Consider the following 25,308-nt stretch of genomic DNA (forward strand, 5'->3'; position numbering starts at 1 on the left):
AATGTTTGCTTGGCGTTAAGGCTGACATTATGAACGCCAGCAGAATTCCACATTTAGACAGCCTGGTTATTTTGTTAGCTCCAATGCATACTTGGACTAAAATGCATGCAGTGACACTTTTGGAAAGTGTTTAAGTGAATTTGCAAACCTAAATTCCTGTGGTGAAAAAATTAGCAGCTTGAAAAGATCCCCAGGTCTTTTCATGCTCAGCTTCATGCTCACAAGGCCCATGTTCTGCTGCAGCGAAATGCAACAGGGCAGTGTGTGGAGGCTGAGTGTCAGCAAAGGGCTCCTCTTCACTTTAAGTTTTTTCTCCAGGCTTCCAAAAGGTTCTGCAAAAGAAGGGCTTGAAGATGGAGTATAGTGACAGCCCTCCTGATCCTTTTTCTCCTCTGGCTCATTCTTTACTTATCCACAGTGGTTTTATTCAGTGATGACTTCTTGCTGATGGTCCAATGTCCAGGCCAGTTTCATAACTGCAGAATTTTTTGCAGACTCTCTCTGGATGTCCCTAACTGAGAAGCCAAAGAAAAAAGTGCACCAATATGAGTTTGTCTGGTGCTTTTTACAAGTTGGTAAGCACTGGAAAGGGCAGTGCAAGGAAGCACGAGGTGCAGTTAACATGTGCCTCTAGGCCACCCATTTCTGGACCGGTCCCTTCAGCTACCTTCCCAAGCACTGCATTTTGCACTCCTTAGGTCCCTCCCTACAAGCACACATTGAGTCCCCAGTGCCCCACATGATCCAATTTATGTAATAGACTCACACTGACAATTCTTCTGTAATACCAGGGGTATTAGAGACATACCAGGGATGGTATTAGAGACATATCAGGGATTGGTATTGGCATAAGCATGATAGCACAGCGTTCCCACGACAGCACAATGTTAGAATGGCACAACGAGAAACTGTAGAGAATTCACTTCACTACTCCATGTTATACAGGAACTTTTTTAACCCAGGATTGGGATTTAGTCTTGAAATATTAATGGTGTATTCCTTCCTCACTGCACTGGAAATTGCTTTGTGTTAGTTCTGCTGGCTCCTTTCAGCTTTTTTGCCATAGCCTCTATTATGTTCTGCGTTCTCCATAGTTCTCATTCTTATTGCCATGAGCTGGTTGTTAGAATACTACTGGCAGAGAAATTAGGATTAAACCCAATGCAGTCTAAAGCTAATGAGATTCTAAACACTGATTATATTTTTTTTTCCTGTTAATAGTGAAGAAAAAAAAAGAAACAGATCAGCTTTTTCTTTTGTGTTCTTTTTAGGTGACTCAGAGTTTTGTATTGAACAATCGTCCAAGTTGTTAGCTCTGATTTTTACCTAGAGTAGCACCACTGAAATTTCAGTTCTGTGAAATGATCTCATGTAAACTCTTAACTGAATAACATGGTTCAATCATTTTTTTACTCTGGTAGTCCTGGCTAACTTGCAATATCACGACAGCAAGAGATTTCTTAAAGTGTGTATATATTTGAGATTTCTGTAATATTTAAATACAACTTGGTTTCTAAGCAAGGAATAAGAAGAAAAAAATCAGCTATTTTTTCTATTCATAAATCCACACTTTGTAAGTAACATTTGAAATAGGATTCCAGTTAACCACAGAGCGTTTCAGAGCAATTGAATTTTATGCACTACAAGCTAGAAGTTCCTCTGGCCTGTCAGCTTTTGGGTTCTTTTGGGTTTTAAGGTGACTTTCACAAGCCAATCTGTACCCCAGAACTAAAAGAATTCACTGGGGGGGGGGGGTGGGGGGGGGGGGAACAAAACAAAACAAAACAAAACAAAAAGTTGTTGGTCTGATAAATTATTGTAAGACACCTTTGGCATAAATTTTGTCTTTGAGATGCTGTTTACTTTATCAAGGTTTACATGTACAAATGCAACTACTTACTGTATCATACACATTTGAATATTGCTTTTTTTTTTTTCAGTAATAAACTTGGATATCTTTGAAAGAGGCTTTGAGCTTCATTATTGCACATACTCAAAGGTAATTAAGAAGAAACTGAAGACTTGAAAAGCGAGCACTCCCCAGCCTTCAAACCAGAGGATTGTAAGGAAGTGATTTAAGCGTTTAAGCTGGCTCAGACATCTTTAACTTTTGACAATCAAATCCTCACTCGCTGTAGTCTCGAGGCACATCTAGGCTCACTGTTCAAATTTTCAATCATTTGTGGTCTGCTGCTTTCACAGTTTCTTAAACTCACAGATTTCTACAATGGTTTAGGTTGGAAGGGACCTTGAAGAACATCTGGATCCAATCCTCCCACCATGGGAAACCTTCCACTAGACCAGGTTGCTCAAGACCTCATCCAGCCTGGCCTCGAACACCTCCAGGGAGTGGGCATTCATGACCTCCCTGGGCAACTTAAGTTTTGAAGCTCTTGGGTTAGAGTTAATAGGTTCCTCATTTATTGACTTCATTTTTTCAAGTCAAATGTACAGACTAGCTCTTCTCTGAAAGAATCAATGGCTCAGGACATAAAGCAAATGAAAAGATAAGGTGATAGCTGTAAACAATACTGACAGGAGTATTTCATCCAAATGGAAATCTTTCAAGGCCACATCCTTAAATCTTGGTAGAATTATGCATTACTGATTAATGATTTTAGCTGTCATACCTAGGTCCATGTGTTGGACTTAGTAAAACCTTTTGGAATGACTGGCTCCTTTAAAGATACAGAAAAAAGAAAACTTAGGCTCAATGTGCAGCTTTAGTTGAAGCAAAGATAGACCAGCAATGGGACATTAAAGAGAAAGTCTACAGGATATTTCTTCTTTCTCATTTAGGATGCTGCGGTTCTAGCCAGCCTAACTCACTTTTATTGTGGCTTTGTGTTTTTTTTTCTTTTTTCACAGTAAATGGACAAATGAAGAATATCTTTTGTCCTTTTGCAAAGAACATGGAAACATGCTGAGTCTAGTGAATGCAGTGCAAAGGTGTTGGTCAATTAGTGAAAAAAAGCACCAATAAAATGCAAACTATTATGTTTCCAGCATACAGAATACAGAACTAACCAGGTTGGAAAAGACCTTCGAGATCATCAAGTCCAACCTATCATCCAGCACCATCTAATCAACTAAACCATGGCACCAAATGCCTCATCCAGTCTCTTCTTAAGCATTTCCAGTGATGGTGACTCCACCACCTCCCTGGGCAGCACATTCCAATGGCCAATCTCTCTTTCTGTGAAGAATTTCTTCCTAAGATTCAGCCTAAACATCCCCTGGCACAGCTTGAGACTGTGTCCTCTTGTTCTGATGCTGCTTGGCTGGGAAAAGAGACCAATCCCCACCTGGCTACAACCTCTCTTCAGGTATTTGTAGATGGCAATAAGGTCTCCCCTAAGCCTCCTCTTCTCCAGGCTAAGCAACCCCAGCTCCCTCAGCTGCTCCTCACAGGGCTTGTGCTCCAAACCCCTCACCAGCTTTGTTGCCCTTCTCTGGACATGTCTGGGCAACTCAACATCTTTCTTGAATTGAGGGGCCCAAAAGTGGACACAGTACTCAAGATGTGGCCTAACCTGTGCTGAGTACAGGGGCAGAATGACTTCCCTTCCCTTCCCATGCAGAGATGAGGATGCTGCAGTGAGTGTCGAAGAAATACCCAGGGCACACCTGGCTGTTTTCACAGTTAGATGTCTCTGAAATACTCTCCAACTATGAATAGAGAGGGATTTATCATCCACCATCTATGTAGCTTCACACTGGATGTTCTGAACCACCTTCACTGTGAAATTCTTTTACATCCTTAAGCATGATACATTAGGCTCTGTTAATATAATCGAAGTGATACTGCGTGTAGCTGTGAGGTATAAATGGTACCACAGCGTTATTTACTGAGTTTCCATCTCTGCCTTGCTAGCCATACCAAGGGTGGAAGCATGAAAGGAAAACAAGTCACATGAGATGAGGGGCTGCCAGCCAGACCCAGCTGTGCACTTTTATGAGATGTGAATGGTGTGAAAGGGATTGACACAAATACTGACTTGGCTCTCGGTTTGTTGACAAACTGTCCCGCACAAGCAAAGCAATGTCACCTACAGACTGCTATTTCTGTGCTCTGGTTGAACATCCTGGGACCATTTCCAGAGTCAGAACATGAGCACAGACAAGGGAAATAACTTCAAAGACCAAGCTGACCCAGATGCATCATAAAGATGGTTGCTGATAGAGCAAAAGCAACGGCTGTATTCTTCGAAGCAGTACAAGCTAAATGTATCAGCTGGGTCCATAACTGAATTGAAGATGACACCAAGCTGGGGGCAGGTGTTGATCTGTTAGAGCGTAGGAGAGCTCTGCAGAGAGACCTTGACAAGCTGGACAGATGAGCAGAGTCCAAAGGCATGAGATTTAACACATCTAAGTGCCGGGTTCTACACGTTGGCCACAACAACCCCATGCAGTGCTACAGGCTGGGGTCAGAGTGGCTGGAGAGCAGCCAGGCAGAAAGGGACCTGGGGGTACTGGTACTGGGTAGGCTGAACATGAGCCTGCAGTGTGCCCAGGTGGCCAAGAAGGCCAGTGGCATCCTGGCCTGTATCCAGAATAGAGTGGCCAGCAGGAGCAGGGAAGTCATTGTGCCCTGGTAGAAAGGAAATGTGTTTCACTGAAACAGAGTGCTTAGGGGACTAGGTACCTTCTTCCAAGATACTTTATTAGACAGGTTATTTCCACAGGATCAAAGAATCAACCAGGTTGGAAAAGACCTCAGAGATCATCAAGTCCAACCTATTACCTAATACTTAGCACCTCATGACAACTAAACCATAGCTCCAAGTGCCACATCCAATCCTTTTTTGAACACCTCCAGAGACGGTGACACCACCGCCCCCCTGGGCAGCACATTCCACTTGACCAATTACTCTCTCTGTGAAGAACTTTCTCCTCACCTCAAGCCTAAACTCCCCCTGTCACAGCTTGAGACTATATCCTCTTGTTCTGGTGCTGGTTGCTTGGTAGAAGAGACCAACCCCCGCCTTTCTGCAACCTCCTTTCATGTAGCTGAAGAGAGAAATAAGGTCTCCCCTGAGCCTCCCCCTCTCCAGGCTAAACAACCCCAGCTCCCCCAGCCCTTCCCCATAGGGTTTGTGCTCAAGACCTCTCACCAGCCTTGCTGCCCCGCTCTGGACATGCTCAAGCATCTCACTGTCCTTCTTAAATTGAGGAGCCCAGAACCAGACACAGCACTTCAGGTGTGGCCCAACCAGTGCTGAGTACAGAGGCAGAATGAACTCCCTGCCCCTGCTGGCCACACTGTTTCTGATGCAGCCCAGGATGTCATTTCCCCTCCCAGCCACCTGGGCACACCGCTGGCTTATGTTCAGCATACTGTCAACCAGCACCCCCAGGTCCCCTGCTGCCTGGCAGATAAATTATGTGTCCTTTTTCAAAATTCAGCATGGATTATCAATTAGGAGACATCATCATCAAATGTTGGTTTATTTTCTTTATTGCATAAAGGTAGTAGATGGATCTGTTTGAGCTGGAAGGATAGATGTCTTTCCAAGACTAACATGGATAAAGAACTATCCTGAATTCTAAGGAAAATTTGTTACTCTCTCTTATAGTTTTTACAATAAGGCATTATAAAGACATCTGAGTTCCACAGAGGAAGCAAGATGGTTAACTCAGTCATTAAAAGACCAGTCTGGTCTATACAATGTTCCTTTGAGGAGGCTTTTTATGATACCTGGGAATAGGCAGAGACTAACTCAGCCTGATCTCCCTCCTCTTACCTCCATCAGAGGGTAACTCACAGACTCACCTTAGTGAGAGACCTCAGAAAGTTCTCTGAAGTCTTTACCTCAAGCTCACCTTCGATGTTTCCCTTCAATGACCAGTTGCTGACCAGAACACGTGATGCAGATGTGTTGCGGCTAGTTCTGAGCATGGCTTCCAGGACAATATCCATTAAACATTTCTTCTGAAGATGCAGTGCTTCCAAACTCCCCTCTCACCTGATGATTCCCTAGGTCTGTCATGAAATTCATCAACACAAATCTGGCCTTTATTGCTACAGAGATCAGTTGTTCCCTCTTGGTCCCCCACAAGGTGGTTAAATGCAATAAAATCTCCTATTCGTTTCTGAGCTGGAGGAATAGCCCAGGGTGGTGGTGGAGTCACCATCCTCATTGCCCTCTACAACTACCTGAAAGGTGGTTGTAGCCAGGAAGTGGTTGGTCTCTTCTCCCAGGCAACCAGCACCAGAACAAGGGGACACAGTCTCAAGCTGCGTCAGGGGAGATTTAGACTCAAGGTGAGGAGAAAGTCCTTCACCAAGCAAGTTGTTCGTCATTGGGATGTGCTGCCCAGGGAGGTGGTTGAGTCACCATCCCTGGAGGCATTCAAGAGGGGATTGGACGTGGCACTTGGTGCCATGGTCTAGTCATGAGGTCTGGGTTGGTAGGTTGGACTCAATGATCCTTGAGGTCTCTTCCAACCTTAGTTATACTGTGATACTGTGATCCCTGGAGGTGTTCAAGAGGGGATTGGACATGGCACTTGGTGCCATGGTTTAGTCATGAGGTCTGTGGTGACAGATTGGACTCGATGATCTTTGAGGTCTCTTCCAACCTTGGTGACACTGTGATACTGTGATAATACAGCTGGGTGAAATGTCTCTTGTCCCCCAGCTTCTAGAGGCGAGATTCTCTGGTGATATTAGTATAGGAGTTTTCCTCAGGGTTGTAACCAGGGAAGTGCCGTTCGTGGTCTCTGTTGATATTTTTGAGGGTGTCATCTCCTGCAGCTTTATTTGCAATAACATTAGGCAAATTTTTTTCAAAGTCAACCTGAACAAAAAACAAAACAGAAAAAAAGTACTCTAGTAGTTTGAAACCTGTATGCACTGGTGGGTTTTGCTGTTACTTAAAGTGTTGAGTTGCTGGAACGTGTCCAGAGAAGGGCAATAAAGCTGGGGAGGGGCTTTGGAGCACAAGCCCTATGAAGAGAGACTGAGGGAGCTGGGGTTGCTTAGCCTGGAGAAGAGGAGGCTCAGGGGAGACCTTATTGCTGTCTACAACTACCTGAAAGGAGGTTGTAGACAGGTGGGGGTTGGTCTCTTCTCCCAGGCACCCAGCACCAGAACAAGACGACACAGTCTCATCTGTACCAGGGGAGGTTTAGGCTGCATGTTAGGAAGCAGTTCTTCACAGAAAGAGAGATTGGCCATTGGAATGTGCTGCCCAGGGAGGTGGTGGAGTCACCATCACTGGAGGTGTTTAAGAAGAGACTGGATGGGTTGCTTGGTGCCATGGTTCAGTTGATTAGATGGTGTTGGATGATAGGTTGGACTTGATGATCTCAAAGTTCTTTTCCAACCTGCTCTATTCTATTCTATTCTATTCTATTCTATTCTATTCTATTCTAATTCTATTCTATTCTATTCTATTCTATTCTATTCTAATTCTATTCTATTCTACTCTATTCTTAAAGGGTATCTTGCTGCATTTTGAAATCTTGACATCCTTTCTTATAAACCTGAGGAGTTAGCTCACTGCCTAACTAGCTCTCAGACCCACAGATAGACTCTCCTCAGTGTGTCCCCTCTATGGGCACCACTGATTTTCTCATTCCCCCATGGAAGGTCTTTGGCAAAATCAGCAAAAACCCTTTCTTATAACTCCTCTGTTCATGTGAAAGGCTTGAAATGCACTCTTGGTGCATTCCCAGTTCCTTAAATTTAGTATTTCATTTGTGTATGTATTTGTATTTTAGTGGAATATATTTTTTTGTCCTTCATTGCACTTGCCTCAGTGGTTTCACACTGCAACTCCATGATTCATGCTGGTATTCTACACTTTAGACAAATGCAAGGCAATAAATGCACCTATGGGGTTTTTTTTATGTTTTGTTGGGGGTTTTTGGTTGGTTTTTTACTGCTTTTATTGATATATTTCTTTTTCCTCCCAAGAAGTTCTGGATGAATCACAGAATGTTAGGGGTTGGAAGGAACCTCCAGAGATCGTTGAGTCTAACCCTGCTGCCAAAGCAGGATCACCCAGGGCAGGTCACACACACACGTATCCAAGTAGGTTTTGGAAGTCTCCAGAGAAGGAGCCAGTGCTGGGTGGGAGGAGGCAGTAACTCGGTGAACTCCTCTCCGGGGTGTAAAGTGCAGTTTTGTCTCTGCTTGGCTGCTGGAACAGGGAGGGCAGGGAGAGGGAGGGCAGCCTCATGGACCATCCCCAGCACTGTTTGCCTCATAAACCCTAAGTCCCTGTGTGCTGCACACAGAGGAAATGGGTGATTTATTACTGCCCAAGTGATCAGGGTTTGGCTGAGCTCACTGCCAGCCAGCAGCGCCTTGCACTGTGTAACCTGATGCAGTGCTTGCTGGCAGCTGCTCTGCTCTCTGTGTGGCCATACCCTTGCAGATGGAGCTGCACAGACACCCCTGGGCTCTGGGACTCACCTCCTGCTTGTCATGTCGCACGCTGCACCACAGGGAGGTCTTGAGGCTTTCTGACCAAAAGCAGAACGGGTTGCAGACTGGCTTAATTAACACTGGTGGGATATCTTCACCTTTATTAGGTCCTGAAAGGAGAAAATTGTGGCACTTAACTCTACAAAAAGCTGGGTGTGAGGCTTGGGAGCCTCAGAGCGTGAGGTGAAGAGGAGCGGGATTGGAGCTTGCTGCCTTCTGGGTCTGTATCTTGAGCTGCCTCTTGCATGTTTTTCACAGCTCTGTGAACAACTGAGTCAGATTCTTATGCAAAAGCACATTTGTATATAGAACACCAACCTGTTATAAAGCTTATCAACAAGCCTATGATGGCACAGCCTAGGCAGCCAATGGCACTGAAGTACAGGTAGGACAGGGAGTACCAGGTATCTGCCAGCAAAGGCCTGTGAAGAGGTAAGAAAAGCAGCCAGTGATGACCAACAGGTATGTGTAAGTGTCTCTTGACTGTGCCAGCAAGGCACAGCCTGTGCTGCAGCTGCCCTAATCACCATTAATTCTATATCTAATGAGTTTCCAGCACAAAGTCTGTTTCAAGGAAAAGCTTGGACTATGGTAGCAGCTTGGTTTATGCACTTGGTATTATTTTCAGGGTTTAACACACTGTAAAAATAAACCAGAAGTGCAATTAAACTGGAGAAGATCACTGTCACTGGCCATACTCAGATACTAGTTAGAGCTGCTTTGATGTTTGCATCTCCTGTGGTACTCTCAAAAGCTTTAAAAGAAACAAAGCAGTGGATTCACCTTAAATCCACTCAGAATGCAAGAATGTTCTAGCAGGAAGGTTGGACTAGATCATCTTCAGGGGTCACTTCCAACCCCTACCATTCCATGATGTGTGATCTGGCAGTTACTCATGCTGCCAGCCTACTCAGCAGTTACTGGCACACCTCAGGCACATGCTGCAGGCTGGGGCTGTGCGCTGTGCCAAAACACAGGTGAAGTGGGAAGGAGAGGGACAGTACCTCTCTGGAGCCGCTGTGGTAGCCACCGTTGTCAGCACCTCGGTGCCATTAGCCAGTGTGCAATTGAGAGTCGACAGCTGCAAGGGAATGGACTTTGCTGGGGGTGCAGGGTAGATGAAAGATCCAGTGCCAGTCCAAAATGCTAAGGTGATTCCAGCTAAGAGGCCTCCAATGGCACCCTGGGCAGGTAGGGAAAGATACTGTTAAGGGTGATGCATGGGAAATGCTTCTCTGCTGTTGTGAATGAGGCAGAAGTGGGTGATGACTGCTTACAGCCTTTGTCAGTGTAAATCAGTTCTGCTCCCTCTTGAACAAGTATACAGCATGGTTATGTATTGCCCTCCAGTAATCAGAGTTGAAGTAAATTGTGATTATCAAAACAATAGTTTGGGGTGGGTTGTTTTAATCTATTTTCCCTCCAGTAATCAGAGTTGAAGCAAAACTGTTATAATCAAAACTGCAATAGAGAGTTTAGTTTTACTTCTGGGTAAATATGATGGGAGCACTCAGGGGGGCAATATGAACTGAGCCCACTTTGTGTTTTGCCTGAGTCTGCAAAGGCAGAGCAACTGAAATTATTGTGTGTCCCAAAGTGAGTATAGGCTTTCTACTCAATGAAAGAGAAGAAAGTCAGGAATAAAATTAACTAAAACCAAACAAACCCCACTCATGTGGATCTAATCACCAGCTCTTCCATGGCTGGGTAGAGTTAAAGTCAAATGGGATAAATTCACAGTGAAAAAAAGAAAAGACCCTAAAGAAATCTTGGATTCCTCAAGGCTCTCAATCTGAAAAGCAGCCCAGAGACTACAAGAAACCCAAACAATTTTCGAGACTGAGCTTTGACTAAACAACACCAAGACATTTTCTTTCAGGTAGGGATTTTTTCTCTCTTACCTTCCAGTTAGCCCAAGGAAACACAATTCCCAGGGTAAATAATCCCAGCATGGGCCCCCCACACATCCCATGGATGGAGAGGGAAGCCTGTGATGGCAGAGAAGAGACAGGGGCTTAGTGCAGCTGCTGAGTGTCACAGTTCTGGACTCAGTCTGTAATTTTCACTGGGTAACATAGTGGGGGCAGAAGGGACCAACAGTGATTTTGGTGCACAATTAAAGAGAGAATCACACTCGGTGTCACAGAATCACAGAACCAATAAGGTTGGAAAATACCTCAAAGATCATCAAGGCCAACCTGGCACCCAACACCTCATGACTACTAAACCATGGCACCAAGTGCCACATCCAATCCCCTTTTGAACACCTCCAGGGATGGTGACTCAACCACCTCCCTGGGCAGCCCATTCCAATGGCTAACAACTCTCTCTGTGATGAACTTTCTCCTCACCTCCAGCCTAAACTTCCCTTGGCGCAGTTTGAGACTGCGTCCTCTTGTTGTGGTGCTGGTTGCCTGGAAGAAGATATCAACCCCCTCCTGGCTACAAGTTCCCTTCAGGTCATTTTCCAGCAATGAATATCTAGCAAAGGAGTTGGGGTTTTTATGATTTATTCTCTTTCTCTGTAAAGTGTCCACAGAAATTGTTCAGGTAATCTAGCAGTCCCCAGGCATTATTTGTCCCCAGCATTATTTGTTCAGTTCATTGTGTTTCTGAAGCAAGAGATACCTGCACAACTCCTCCCAGCAGCGACGCTGCTGCAGCCATTGAAGTGCACAGGATGCCATATAGTATACCTGGGAAAGGTCAGGCAGTGAGGTTGTCAGTGCTGGTAAATATGAGGATTGATTTCTAATTGATCTAGTGACCAAAGTGACCATGGAAAAATCTGCACTTTAGGTTTTGATGTCCATAGTGGACCATTAAGCACCCAGCAGTATCTTGCAGGCGGTCCTGTTGTAGTTTTGGTTGCTTGTTTTCACTTATGGAGCAGAGCTCAGCAATGAAATGTATTTGGAATATATTCTTCATGTAAAAATATTCCTGCTCATGTTGTTTTTTAAAGTAACCTGGTGAAAGAGTTGGCAAACAGCATGGCTTTCTCCCTTTGACATCAGGTTTAACTTTGTGGCAGACAAAACTCTGCATGTCGCAGTCTTGAGTAAAGCCAACCAACCCTCATCTTGTGGGCTAGCACACCTCACTTTCAGAGGTAAATAAAGTATCTTTCTAAGGCCTGAGTGCAAAAATCTAAGTTGTAATTGGAAAAGTAAGACCAGAGAAAGCTGGAGACAGTGACAAAAATTGGGGGGGGGGGGGGGAAGTATTGTTTTGACTGTAAATATGACTCCTCAGTCATATTTACAAACATTAGTAAATGCTTATGATACCATTATGGCACTTACAAAAGGGTTGTGATGTCACTGCAATACTTGTAAAGAGCATCTTAGAAATACTCCAGCCACTTTGGCTGCCTGGTTGGCAATCTGCTTTCCATTTGTGTCTTGTATGTTTTTATTTTCCTCTGAAAAGCTGAACAAAATCTCCTTCTGCACTACTCTTGAGCTTGGCTAGAAATGGCTTGTCAGGCTACTACAAAGTAATAATGTTTAGAAATGCTGCTGCAATATGGCAACAACTACACTGATATTCTCTCTGGATAGCAAAGAAGATCCCAGAATGTTCCCCAATATTTTGCAGTAAACAAACCTTTCCCAAGGATTTTAAGCAGTGGTTGTTGATGCCAGTCTGTGTTTGTTGCTCTACTATGCCATGCTTAATTGTGTTGACATTCAGCCCAGGACTTTACAAAGGGTTGCACTCCCATAAAGGTTACCAAACCATAAGTGTGCTTCTGAAGGAGTATCTCTAAACAGTGCCCTGCATCACTCTGAACTGTGAGAGTCTGACACTGAGTATATAAAATTTTGCCCAATTCTCTCCTTAGGAATAGCAGCTGGGGGGGATGGAGAGTTTTGTTGTTAAACAAATAGCCATTGAACCCCATCTAGGTTACCTACATAAGCCTTTGCTGATCCAGGTGCTCATCTTCTCAGAGAGGTTTGGGAAACCTTTCTTGACCAGGTCTTCAAAGGTAACAGTTGCTAAAGCATTGATGCTGGCAGCTACTGTGCTGTGGAGAGGGAGAAGAATGTTAAGTAGCTAGGAAGCAATGTAGTCTGAAATAAAGTTGTATTTACAAGCAAATGCTTCCCCTTGTTCAGCACTTATGCTCTTCAAGAACTGCAAATTTTGTAGTCACCATCATACACGGAGCTGATGCTGCTGAGGTTTCTGTTCCATGTGTGACTGCTAGAAGCTCTGCTTCATGCTGGCACATGACAAACTAGAAACTCATCCCAACTGACCCTTCATAGAATCATAGAATCAATAGGGTTGGAAAAGACCTTAGAGATCATCAAGGCCAACCTGTCACCCAACACTTCATGACTAACCAAACCATGGCACCAAGTGCCACATCCAATCCCCTCTTGAACACTTCCAGGGACGGTGACTCCACCACCTCCCTGGGCAGCACATTCCAATGGCAAATCACTCTCTCTGTGAAGAACTTTCTCCTCACCTTGAGCCTAAACTTCCCCTGGTGCAGCTTGAGACTGTGTCCTCTTGTTCTGGTGCTGGTTGCCTGGGGGAAGAGACCAACCCCCACCTGGCTACAACCTCTCTTCATGGAGTTGTAGACAGCAATAAGGTCTCCCCTGAACCTCCTCTTCTCCAGGCTAAGCAACCCCAGCTCCCTCAGCCTCTCCTCGTAGGGTTTGTGCTGAAGACTGCTCCCCAGCCTCATTGTCCTTCTCTGGTCAAGTTCTAGAGTCTCAATGTCCTTCTTAAATTGAGGAGCCCAGAACTGGACACAGTACTCAAGGTGTGGCCTAACCAGCACTGAGTCCAGGCACACAATTACCTCCCTGCTCCTGCTGGCCACACTTTACCAGTTTTCAAAGACCTTCAAAGTATAGGCATGCTCCCTAATAAAATGATTACTCCCTAACAAGTCAGAGGATGTGCACACAGCTGAAATGTCATTTCAGTTTCACAGACCTTAGCGTCCCGCTGAATGCACAGGCAACAAACAGTCCTGGGACTCCTGGCATCGAAGCAAAAATATCCATAACAAAGTAAGGCATGAGCTGGGATAGAAGGATCACAGAAACAACACAAAGCAATTAGTTAAGAGTTTCCTGCACCTGGAAGAGAAGTAGCTGCTTCTCAGCATGTCACTAGGTTCAGATTTAGTCCCAGCTAACAAGGAGTGTTGGTGAAGGGGATGACATTTGGCAGAAGTGGTCAGTTAGATTAATGCTGAGGGAGTGTTTTACCCTTGATTTAGCAACCACCCTTAGTGCCCATTTGCTGAGAGGACATAAAGCACCCCAGAACACTTCATAGCTACACTTGCTTGTCTGGGACCAAAGCAACTCCTAGTTATAATAATGGGTCTCTGTACCTGATCAGGTGCAGAAATGAACTCAGCAGTCCAAGGGTCACAACTCCTGTAATGAGAGTACATCACCAAACCACAAAACACTGCACACCCCAGGACTATCCAAAGTCCCAGCAAATTCAGGTAAAGTGCCCTAGAAAAAAGGAGAGAAATTATACTTAGCACAAGATATATATGGAGAAGCTGTTACAAGCCAGTGGGGCTTGAAGGTCTCTCATGACTTGCTGCTAGTGATGTTCTTGCTGTTGTGCCTTCCAAACATGTTCAGAGGCTGAATTTCAACAGAATAAATTGATATAATCCATCACAACCTCAAGAAAACATGAGTGTGATTGCAGGTAGAAAAACAGGTAACTGTTTGGAGGGGAAAATGATGACTTTTATACTTGAGCCAAGGGGGCAAGCAGTCAGCCTAGGTGTAAGAAAAAAATCTGTTTAGTAAGAAAATCTGGTTAGTATCTGCACATACTAATGCTGAGCTTGAGGGAAGTAGCAGGCTGGAGTCCTATACATCTGTATTGTGGAGTTTCACCATGTTTTTTGCCATTGATCCTGTAGAAATTTAATGAATTATTTACTAGTGTGATTTTAATCAGACCTTACCTGATACTTTAGTGCCCCATTAAATCAATAGCTACTTGAATACAATGCAAGACAAATGCAATTCCAATCAATATATTTTTCCAACAAAGCTGTAGGCAGCACAACTTCTGTCTGGACATCTTTTCTGTACTCTGCTTCTGAAGGCAGCCTGACCCCAAAATGAGTAAACTGCATGAGGTAGCAGGGCCCCATTTTTCTTTCTGCATTTACAAATCCATTTAGAGCCAGAGGGACTAAAACTGTCAGGACAAAATTAGTTTCCTATGACCCAATGGAATGCCAGTATTTATTGAACATAATTGACAGACTGTTAGTAGCCAGGTGAGGGTTGGTCTCTTCTCCCAGGCAACCAGCACCAGAACAAGAGGACACAGTCCCAAGCTGCACCAGGGGAGGTTTAGGCTGCATGTTAGGAAGAAGTTCTTCACAGAAAGAGAGATTGGCCATTGGAATGTGCTGCCCAGGGCAGTGGTGGAGTCACCATCACTGGAAGTGTTTAGGAAGAGACTGGATGGGGTGCTTGGTGCCATGGCTTAGTTGATTAGATGGTGTCGTGTGACAGGTTGGACTTGATGGTCTCTTCCAACCTGGTCTATTCTATTCTATTCTATTCTATTCCATTCCATTCCATTCTATTCCATTCCATTCCATTCCATTCCATTCCATTCCATTCCATTCCATTCCATTCCATTCCATTCCATTCCATCCCATTCTTTTCTACTCCTATTCTATTCTATTCTATTCTATTCTATTCTATTCTATTCTATTCTATTGCTCCAAGAGGTTAATGACAGGTAACTTACATCTTGGCATGCTTTTCTGATTTGCAAGAAATACATCTCTGTATTGTGGACTGATTAACTCCGTAGATCCCAAGCCATGTAAATGTTCCCCCAATAACAATTGTCCAGAAGGTATGCCGCCTTAAAGGATCAATGTCAAAGCTGGAAGAGAGAAAGAGAAACAATTCTTTTCATTTATTTATGCACTTTTAAGTCAGAATAAACATAAATCATGTAGACTCAGTCAGAGGACCAATTAATTGAGATAAATCACATTTGAAGGGGGTTTTATACTCGGATTTCAGCTCCATGGCACACTGCAGCAACAGCCCTGCAAGCCATTCTGCCTGGGACCTCAAACTCTGCAAGGAACAAGGGCAACTGCTGAGCTCTGAAAATCCTCCACCCTCTTAGTTACATCATCATGCTGTGTTATTTCCTTTGCAAGAAATTGCTTCAGCTGCAGCGTTATCTTTTATTAACAACGACATTTCATTACTCAGTAATTCCGGGCAGTACAAGTACATCTTTCCGTCTTGCATCTGTCGTCTTTGCAGTTCTGCTAATCTTAGGAGTAGAACAGATAAAATTTGACCTTGCTGCTAGATTCTGTCAGTGACTTGCCTTAATCAATTAACTTTTCAGTCAAGGCCATAAACAGCCAAGGAAAGGTCAGTTTGCTGTCCCAGTGCACTGGTGCCTCACTGCTAGCTGCTGTGGTGAGTGTGCTTAAAATGAAGCACCAGTTTTATGAACAGCAAATGAAAAACATATATATATATATGCACACACATATATATATGAATACACACACACACACATATATATAAATATCTATGGTTGTCTTTGTAGATAAAGGAACTAAAATGGCAAAGCTCCCTTTCATTTCAACAGGGCTTTAATTTGTTCAAAGAGGGTAAGGACAAAGAGAAGTTGAGCTTTGCTGAAGGTCAGCTGCATTCCCCCAAACTGAAGAAATGGGGAAAAGGTCTTCTTTGTCACTGAGGCTGCTCATTGGTAGTGTGATAATGACTCTGAGTATTTTTTGGCGTAGTGAATGGAGGGTTTCTGAACATACAAAAAGAAAAGGTTTGCACCATTTGTTCCTTACTCAAATAGGTTTAGCCGTGATCCTTCGTAGGCATTTTCCCAGACCTTAGCTGAGCCACCATTCAGAGTAGTTCCTCGAATCAAAACAGTCACAAAGCCAACCACCATGACAATCATTTGAAATGCATCTGTCCAGACAACAGCTTTTAGTCCTCCCTAAAACAAACAGAAACTCTGTGTTCTCATCTGAGGCTGAAGAAGCTGGGATTGTTTAGCCTGGAGAAGAGCAGGCTCAGAGGAGACCTTATTGCTCCCTACAACTACCTGAAGGGAGGTTGTAGCCAGGAGGGGGGTGGTCTCCTCTCCCAGGCAACCAGCACCAGAACAAGAGGACACAGTCTCAAGCTGCACCAGGGGATATTTAGGCTCAAGATGAGGAGAAAGTTCTTTACAGAGAGAGTTGTTAGCCATTGGAATTTACTGCCCAAGGAGGTGGTGGAGTCACCGTCCCTGGAGGTGTTCAAGAGGGGATTGGACATGGCACTCGCTGCCATGGTCTAGTAGTCATGAGGTGTTGGGTGCCAGGTTGGACTTGATGATCTTTGAGATCTTTTCCAACCCTGTTGATTCTATGATCCTATCTTTCCTCTTGTTAAAGTACAGTAAAAGGTAGAAAACCCCTTTATTTCAGGAGCTGTATGGATAGTATCTAGCTAATCAGGGCCCTCTTAAACTCTCTGTTCCCCCATGAGGGTTGTGTTTTTACAGGTCAGAAAATGGCACAGGGCCTAAATGGTTTGTCTGCAGTCCTATGACAATATTTGACCTCCAGTTAAATGCTTGGTATGGAACAAAAGCTCAGGGAGTACAAGCTGGCTGGTTTGTGTTTCCCATAGACTGAACACTCCTCAGAGCCAAGCAGTCTGCAGTTAGCCTAACAGAAAAATAACACCACCAAATTTGCAGCTTGCTTTTCTTCCATGGCTACATTCATATCAGGTCAGATCTGTGCTAGAGCCAACACCGTAACTGTTTTTGACATTTTGGAATGGTATCTTGAAAAATGCATTAGTGGTAATAAAAAATGGGAAATTAAGTTGTGTCCTGAGCCTCAGGGCTCTGCCACTTCCAGTGTGATCTGGAGCCTTGTGTTGCTTCCACTCAGAAGCAAAGCCCTCTGTGATCTGCTGATCGTCCTTCCTTGGTTTTATCACTTTGTTCTTGGTCTGGGGTGACACCAGAGGCACATTTTTCATCACAATGTTTTTCAGTGTATGACCTGTTATAGATAAGAGGAATCATCCTCTCAAAAGTTTCAGTATGCCACAGGAAGGTTATCACCTCCTTATCTGCACTCTGCCTCAAGCTCTGTGGTAAAAACCTTGAGATATACAGCAGAGGACTTGAGAAAAATATTTTTATCTCCAAACAGACTTGCTTATACCAGAGTCTATAGGAAATGTATCTCTGTGTTCTCCTGCTTTAAACTTCAGTCACTTGGACTGTGTGTAGAAGCCACCCTTCTACAGCAGCCTGTCATGTATAAAAGATGGCTAACAGTCTGTGCTCCAGCTGCTCACTTCTCTCTGCTACATACCAGAGTGCAATAGAAAGTGCAGACAAATCCTGTTGCCACTACTGAGCCCCAGAGATCAAATCCAGTGACTGTGGAAGCAAAGAAAACCAAATGGTTAGCAACATGGGGGTAGGTGGTCTGGGTGGTAACAGAAAAGCTGTTAGCCTTAGAAGGATGGGAAGAATTGCTCGTTTTAAACTTCAGTGTCTGGTAGGAGCTTTGCTGGATTGTTCAGGTTGCTTAATGCTACTGGATACGGGTTTGCATTGTAGTTTTCTTGCCAACTTGATTTAATTAGCTTTCTAGCTTGCCAAAGTAACACATAGGAAGAGTAATTCCTATGGGACATAGCTTTATAAGCAATGATTTCCTTCTGTTCCTAGTCCAGAATTTTCTGCTGGGAAATGAAGTTCTTCAGAGATTTTCAAAGAACCCTAAGGGGGGAAAAAAAAAATCAAAACCCATCCTCAAACTAAATTCATTGCCTGCAACCAGGAGCAGTTTAACACTCTAAAGGGCTGCATTAAGGCAATTTTGCATGTTCATTTTTCTTCACAAAATTAATTCACACAAATTTTGTTTTTCCTTGTACTGAAGTGAAGCTGAAAGAACTGTAGCTGTTTAGCCTGGAGCAGACTCATTGCTCTCTACAACTCTCCAAAAGAACATTGTAGTGAAGTGGGGGTTGGTCTCTTCTCCCAAGTAACAAGCAACAGGGCAAGAGGAAATGGCCTGGAGTTGCATCAGGGGAAGTTTAGATTGGATATTGGGGGAAATGTTGTTATTGAAAGAGTGGTCAAGCATTGGAACAGGGAGGTGGACATTCTTAGAGGCATTCAAAAACATGTGTATGTATGGCACTTCAGGACACACCATGGTGGTGGTCTTGGAAGCGTTTGGTGGATGGTTTGAGTTGATGACCTTAGACATCTTTTTAAACCTTAATGATTTGATGATTCTAAGTCACTCCCAGGAGGTACAGCTTGTGAGGGCGTGTAAGTCAGTCAGGGTTTCTTATTAGCAAAGTTAGTATGGCCTGATCATTCATGAACGTGAACTGTCAGTTAACGTTCAGTTAAGCCCCAGAGGAAGGGAGCTCAGCACTGTGTGAGAGGTGGGGATGGGCAAACTGGATGCCACAGGCAATGAAAAGAGCCTCCCAGTCTCTTCCTAATTGAATTTGGTGAAATCAGGAGTTGCAAATCTTGGTGAAATCTCATTTGTGAAGATGATTTCAAAGTGTTGGTACAGAGAGCAGCCCAGCATTCAGCTGTAGGGAATGGAGTTATGCCCATGGGAACCTGAACACAGGGGACAGAGAAGGGAGAACCAAAGTACAGAATGTGGTCTTGGATCATCAGTTTGCACTGTGAACTTTGTCAGGACATTGAGAAATTGTTCATTGCTAATGCCTTTAGGTGGTTGCTGAGTGCAAAGGAGAGCAGAACAGCAAACATTGGGTTCCTGCAAATGTACTGGTGTGAGAGAGATTTGGGGGGGGTTCAGGAACACAGAGCTGTGAGGTGCAGGCAAAAACCTTCCTGCAGAGCTCCTGAGAAACTGTTTTTTTCAGACTTCTTTGTTTTCCTCCCTTTATTCTGATTGTCTTGTGCTGGGGGTATGGGTATGGTATGGCATGGGTAGCCATGTAGTGCAGCATGAGAACTCACCTTGGTTGAGCGCCAGGGATGGAGCATAAACCACTATTCCTGTGTAAAGGACCTGAAGGAATAAAGCTTCATGAAAAAAACAAAACAAATATATATGTGACAGCTCAGTGATGAGGTTTCTATTTGGAGTGAGGCTCAGAGCAACATACCAGATCTAGAGGTCTCTTTAGATCAGCTTGTATTGTACATGGCTTTCTGTTTCAGCCTTTACAAAAGAAAAATCTTCAATTTAATTATTTTCTGCTGGAAGGACCATTATGTCTTAGGGTTACATATTTCACCCATTGGTAAGATGACTAGATGACTAAAATATCCTTGTCAATGGCAAGAAGAGCTCTCAGGGCAACACAAAGGGCAAGGCAGAGACAAGGTGGATTGATCTTGGAAATTAAACTTCCTTTCTTCCATTCATTCCCTTTCAAAATAGCTGACTCAATGTCCTTCATGTGTATGTTCTGTCAGCACTGAGGGAGAAGCAAAGCCTGAAAGTCAATAAGCATTCAGATCTATTGCTGAAGTGTTTGGAATTAATAAACTGGAATTTATGTAGAAAGAGATGTCTTCCAATATCCCATCAAATCCCATCTTTCCATCAACTGCATAACTAGTGTCATTTCTTGAGATGGTCCCTGCTGGGACTGGAGCAACCTGGGAATCTCCCCAGGAGATGCAATGTGCAACAGCTTTCAAATGAGACACCCCAGAGTCATCAATGGGTAACTGTTGAATTAAGTGTACCCAGCGCACCTCACCTAGCTTCTTAAGAAAGGCAAAGTCCACTGATTTGCAGATACTTCAGGTGAACACGAGACCAAGAATTTGAGAAGCTGTGAGTTCAGCACAGCATCCAAGTATCAGGCAGCAAAGAATGCATTTTTAATCCTGAAGAGGAGAAAGCTACAAAGTTAGGGAATCATCTGTGCTTTTTTTCTTAATATGCACAGTCCACATGAAGAAATTAACGAGGAGGACTCATTAAAACACCTCATTGTGAAAAATGTACAGGCAGGGATCCACCTGAGCAAGTGTTGGGTGGAATTAGCACAAGCAAAGAGCGAATGTCTTCTTACCGTCTGCAGGACATAGATCAATGTTGCAGCAAGGCGAACGATCTTGTTAAATCTTAACTCCAAATACTAGGAAAAAGAGGAATTTCAGTGAGTTGCACACGTAGCATCCCTGACACAGCTATTAACCTTCTGTTTGCCCTGAGTAACAGCTTGTTATGCAAGGAAAATTACTGGCAACTGGCACTACTGCCACGAGTAATGAACAGGAGAAGACGAGTGTTAACATGCAGAGAGAATTACATTAGAAGACATTCTCTCAGCAGTACAATGGACTTGAGGTTATGTGTTGGGTTGCAGTACTCAGTATCTGCTTGTACTGGGAATAGCTGAAAGGGCCCAGCGGCTACAAGGAAAATAAATGTAAACTTCACGTGGAAGTACATTCCAGCTATATGAAGAGGAAACTCGAGGTCATCTCTAGGAGAAATAGCACAGTTGGACTCCTGTAGTGACAAAAGTGATGGTGGGGCAGATGGAGAGGCAGCAACTGAGCATCACAGTGCTTGAGCTAAGCTGACTTTCTCACTTGCTCTGTCTCAGCCTGAGGCTAAATCATCAATGTGGAGAGGCAAGTGGGCTCCTCATAGACTTCTAGGTGGATGCAGAGAAGTGTTCCAAATTACCACACAACTGTGGAAAGAGATCCTGGAGTCTTTCTATAGAGTTGACAAAACCAATTAAATCTCAGTTGTTAACCCTGTGGAAGGCCTTCCATAGTGGGCTGGATCTCTCCATGTGCCATAGTCCTTTGTGCTCCTGAGCACTCACAAGACACAGGCTGCACAAGCTTCTTCACTTTTACAAATCTCTAGCCATAGTATTTCCAAAGCAGTTGCTTTCTTATTAATTTTGTTCATCACAGTAAGCTAAGGGTTGGAAGGGACCTCTGGAAATCATCGATTCCAACCCCTCTGCCAAGGCAGGTTCACCTAGAGCTTTCTGTTACCAGGAAGCTCCTCTCAAACTAACCTGTTTCTTTTCTTGCAGTTCATGCCTAGTTGAAACTGGTCACAAACAGGAGCAACCAAATTTGAAGGTTCACCTGCATATTCATCTTTCTTGTGTCTCTTGCATGATAAGCCCCACATTCTGCCAGACAAATGGACAGCTAACCTATGGAATGTCACTTGTTCCTAAACATAATCCTTGAAGAGTTGTGCTTCTCGAGAGAGAAGAATCCTACCCTATCCTATCCTATCCTATCCTATCCTATCCTATCCTATCCTATCCTATCCTATCCTATCCTATCCTACCCTATCCTATCCTATCCTATCCTATCCTATCCTATCCTATCCTATCCTACCCTATCCTATCCTATCCTATCCTATCCTATCCTATCCTATCCTATCCTATTCTAAGAGCTTGAAGGGGCTCTCTGGCTACAGTGATAGCTTTCTTAGACTGTTCAGATGAGAAAAGTAATCTGCTCTCTGATCTTGCCCCAAAGCAAGCTAGAAAATGCAGTTACTTAGGACAAGGGACATAGATACTCAATCTGACCTTTTTCCAACCTGTAACTGGAATACTTCCAAATACCCAGGCAGAGCTGTTTGACCTAAGCCTCTCCTTGGCTTTCTATTACCAGGAAGCTCCTCCCAGACTAACCTGCTTCTTTTCTTGCAGTTCATGCCTAGTTGAAACTGCTCATAAACAGGAGCAACCAAATTTGCAGCAGCTGATTAAAGTGACTGAAAGGTTGTTACCAAATGTTCAGTGACTGCCCAATGGGTGCGCAGACAATGAGGGCTGCACACTGTGCTCCTAGCAATAACATCACAAGGACTTATTGATTCTATGACTACTGACTCTTTTTATTTCTTTTTAGCCACTAAACTGTCAAATGAAGAAAATAATGTGCTCCAGGAGGAATGCCAGCCAAAACCTCTCAAAAAATCAGAGGCCATTTATATTATATCTTAGAGAATCCCTAGATTAATTCTCCAGGAATGAGATCTCTCATCATCTCTTCCTTTGTCCCTTATCCCCACCTCACCTTTTTGATTACCAAATAGTCCATATTTATAACAAAATAGGATCAAGCTGCCAAATCTAAACCAACTTTGAATTGGATACTCTTGAACTTTGTTCTTAAAGTCTGTCTTTAATATCTGTTCTTTAAAGGGACTGGAATAGTTACTTATAAGACCAGAAGCATTTGGATATGCTTTAAATATCTTCCAGCTGCAAGCTAATTTGGCGCTGGTGTGCAAACCTTTGTCCTGTTTTTGCCATATATGCATAGCAGAAGCTCTGACCTGAATTGTTGCTTTCATAGAATCATAGAATGCGTTGGGTGGAAGGGACCCTTGAAGGGCATCTTGTCCATCCCCCCTGCAGGAAGCAGGGACATCTTCAACTAGATCAGGTTGCTCAAGGTCCCAACAAGCTTGACCTTGAACGCTTCTTTGGAGGGTGCCTCCACCACCTCTCTGGGAAACCTGTTCCAGTATTTCACTACCCTCATTGTAAAGAATTTCCTCCTAGTGTCCAACCTAAATCCACTCTGCTCTACTTTAAAAGCATTGCCATTCATCCTATCGCTACATACCCATGTAGTAGATCCATGACTGCAAGGCTTCTGACCAAGGAGTCAAGAAACACAGCAATGTGCAATGTCAGCTTAGATTCCTGCGATATTTTTTTCTGGCTGGGAAAACCAGGCTAGCAATCATCACTTTCATCACAACAATAAAGCATGAGTCTAAGAAAAATAATCAGGGGATGGATATGGTACAGGAATGCAGTATCCAAAGCAGCTAGGATTCAACTTATGTGATAGAAATAACTGCTTAGAACAATGCAACCTGTTCCTGAAAACAATTCCCTGCGTTGATGTGCTCATTCTGTAAAACACTGCAGAAACTCTTCTGCTGGAAGAATTTTCTCTGAAGTCATTTATTTGCATGATATTGGCTTGTGTTAAAGCACTGCCCTTTTGGAAATAATTTTTGCTTACCTCATAAGTGCTTGTAATGCCAGATCTGTAAAACACAGGCAGAAAGAGTTCAGCAGTAAAGAAGATGACAAGGGCGTAGGCAAGGAAGAACAACACGAAGGATGCCCCGTAGCGATAGACTTCAGAGGGTGTCCCCAGAACTGTTACTGCTGACATGAAGCTTGTTGTGAGAGAGAAAGCTATTGGTCCACATGTCATCTGCCTGCCACCCACCAAAAATTCCTTTGAAGTTTTCTTCTTCCTCTCTTTAACGGCGAAAAAGACTCCAATGCTAGCACACACTAAAAAGAGTGCTGCAAAAACAGCATAGTCCCAAGCCACAAAGGTTTTGATTTCTGGGGCTACAAAGTTTGACATAGCACCAGCTGGATGATTCTCTGATGGAAGAATCCAGTTCTCTAGAGCTGTTGCTCTGAACAGTCTAACTCAGTTGACAGCAAAGTTGAAGCTTATCTGTAGCTCATCAATGGCAAATAATAAACAGACTATTCAGCTAGGAGATTTGGGGGTAGAGGGGAGGGGGAGGGGTGTGTGTGTGTCAATCCAGTTCAATTCTAAGGACAAAAAAACCCAAAGAAGAAGTAAGGATGAGATGGGAAGGTGCTGAATGCTATTAGACCCTAGTGCTACCAATGTTTGTGTCAGGCAGGCTGGAGTGGGGGGATCTAGCTGTGAAATCTGTAGTACACTCCCTTTTTATCTGTGAGGTTTTAATTTACAGTTAAACATTAGCCTGACACATCGACTTGATCTCACTCTCTTCCAACTTCTCAGTATTCTTAAATGGTTGGTTGAGAAGAGAAAAGAAAGAACTAGAGGACAGTGAACTGAATGAAAGCTCAGTGTAGGACCTGTGGCATCACTAGTGAGCTTCTTTGCAGATGAGCAATGCCTCTGGATAGTTAAAAACTAAAACTGAAGATCAAAGACAGGCTTCAGAATTGTCCTTTGGCATTCTATGTGTGCTTCTTGGTAGACCCTCTGGAAATTAAGGCTGCCCTGAAGAACTGAAGCCTTTAATGGTTAAAAGTAACTGTGTTGCTTTCTCCCCTGCCATAGCCCAGCCTTGGTGTGTTTGGGAGCCCAGGAGACCTCCAGAGGAGCAGAAGTGTGGTTTGTGCTATGCTGCTGGAGGATGATCTTCAGTTAGGAACTAATTTTGCAGTGACCACTACTAACAGCACTTTTACTTATAGCTTATATGTATGAATAAATAAAGCTGCCCATCTGTTTGCACAGGCTTGGTGCATAGCAATGTGGCTTGGATTCCAGGAAGCTTTTCCCAAGAGCAAAATTCCTAGTGGTCTGCAGAGACCTTTGTAAACATTTCTTGAAATTATGAATGGTCTTTCTAGCAGAAAAGCATATTTTTTATGCTAGTATAATTTAAGAAGGATATTGAGACACTTGAATGTCTCCAGAGAGGGGCAATGAGGCTGGGGAGAGGCCTCGAGCACAAGCCCTACGAGGAGAGGCTGAGGAAGCTGGGGTTGCTTAGCCTGGAGAAGAGGAGGCTTAGGAGAGACCTTATTGCTCTCTACAACTACCTGAAGGGAGGTTGCAGCCAGGTGGGGGTTGGTCTCTTCTCCCAGGCAACCAGCAGCAGAACAAGAGGACACAGTCTCAAGCTGCACCAGGGGAGATTCAGGCTGGATGTTAGGATGAAGTTCTTCCCAGAAAGAGTGATTGGCCATTGGAATGTGCTGCCCAGAGAGTTGGTGGAGTCACCATCACTGGAGGTGTTTAGGAAAAGACTGCATGGGGTGCTTGGTGCTATGGTATAGTTGATTAGTGTTGGA

General features: G+C 43.8%; 1 protein-coding gene across 3 annotated transcripts; it reads right to left on the bottom strand.

Annotated features, from left to right (window-relative positions):
* Window positions 1-267: 267 nt before the first annotated feature.
* Window positions 268-24,164, bottom strand: SLC5A12 (solute carrier family 5 member 12). Of its 3 annotated transcripts, none has more exons than XM_068147820.1 (15): window positions 23,510-24,164; window positions 20,554-20,619; window positions 19,484-19,535; window positions 17,835-17,902; window positions 16,299-16,453; window positions 15,209-15,349; window positions 13,806-13,935; window positions 13,400-13,488; window positions 12,358-12,470; window positions 11,066-11,133; window positions 10,339-10,425; window positions 9,442-9,620; window positions 8,756-8,859; window positions 8,426-8,547; window positions 268-515 (listed from the first exon to the last, which is right to left on the bottom strand). In XM_068147820.1, exons 1-15 carry the CDS (start codon window positions 23,864-23,866, stop codon window positions 471-473), a joined length of 1,776 nt encoding a protein of 591 aa, XP_068003921.1. In that variant the 5' UTR covers window positions 23,867-24,164; the 3' UTR covers window positions 268-470. The 3 variants fall into 3 exon arrangements, with proteins under 3 accessions (XP_068003921.1, XP_068003920.1, XP_068003919.1); XM_068147819.1 differs by lacking the exon at window positions 268-515 and adding an exon at window positions 5,446-6,803 and having other exon boundaries at window positions 11,075-11,133; XM_068147818.1 differs by lacking the exon at window positions 268-515 and adding an exon at window positions 5,446-6,803.
* Between the last annotated feature and the right edge of the window lie 1,144 nt (window positions 24,165-25,308).

Source organism: Melanerpes formicivorus, unplaced genomic scaffold (genome assembly GCF_026170545.1).
Source record: "Melanerpes formicivorus ecotype bairdi unplaced genomic scaffold, bMelFor1.0.p_v2 SCAF_16, whole genome shotgun sequence".
NCBI lineage: Eukaryota > Metazoa > Chordata > Aves > Piciformes > Picidae > Melanerpes > Melanerpes formicivorus.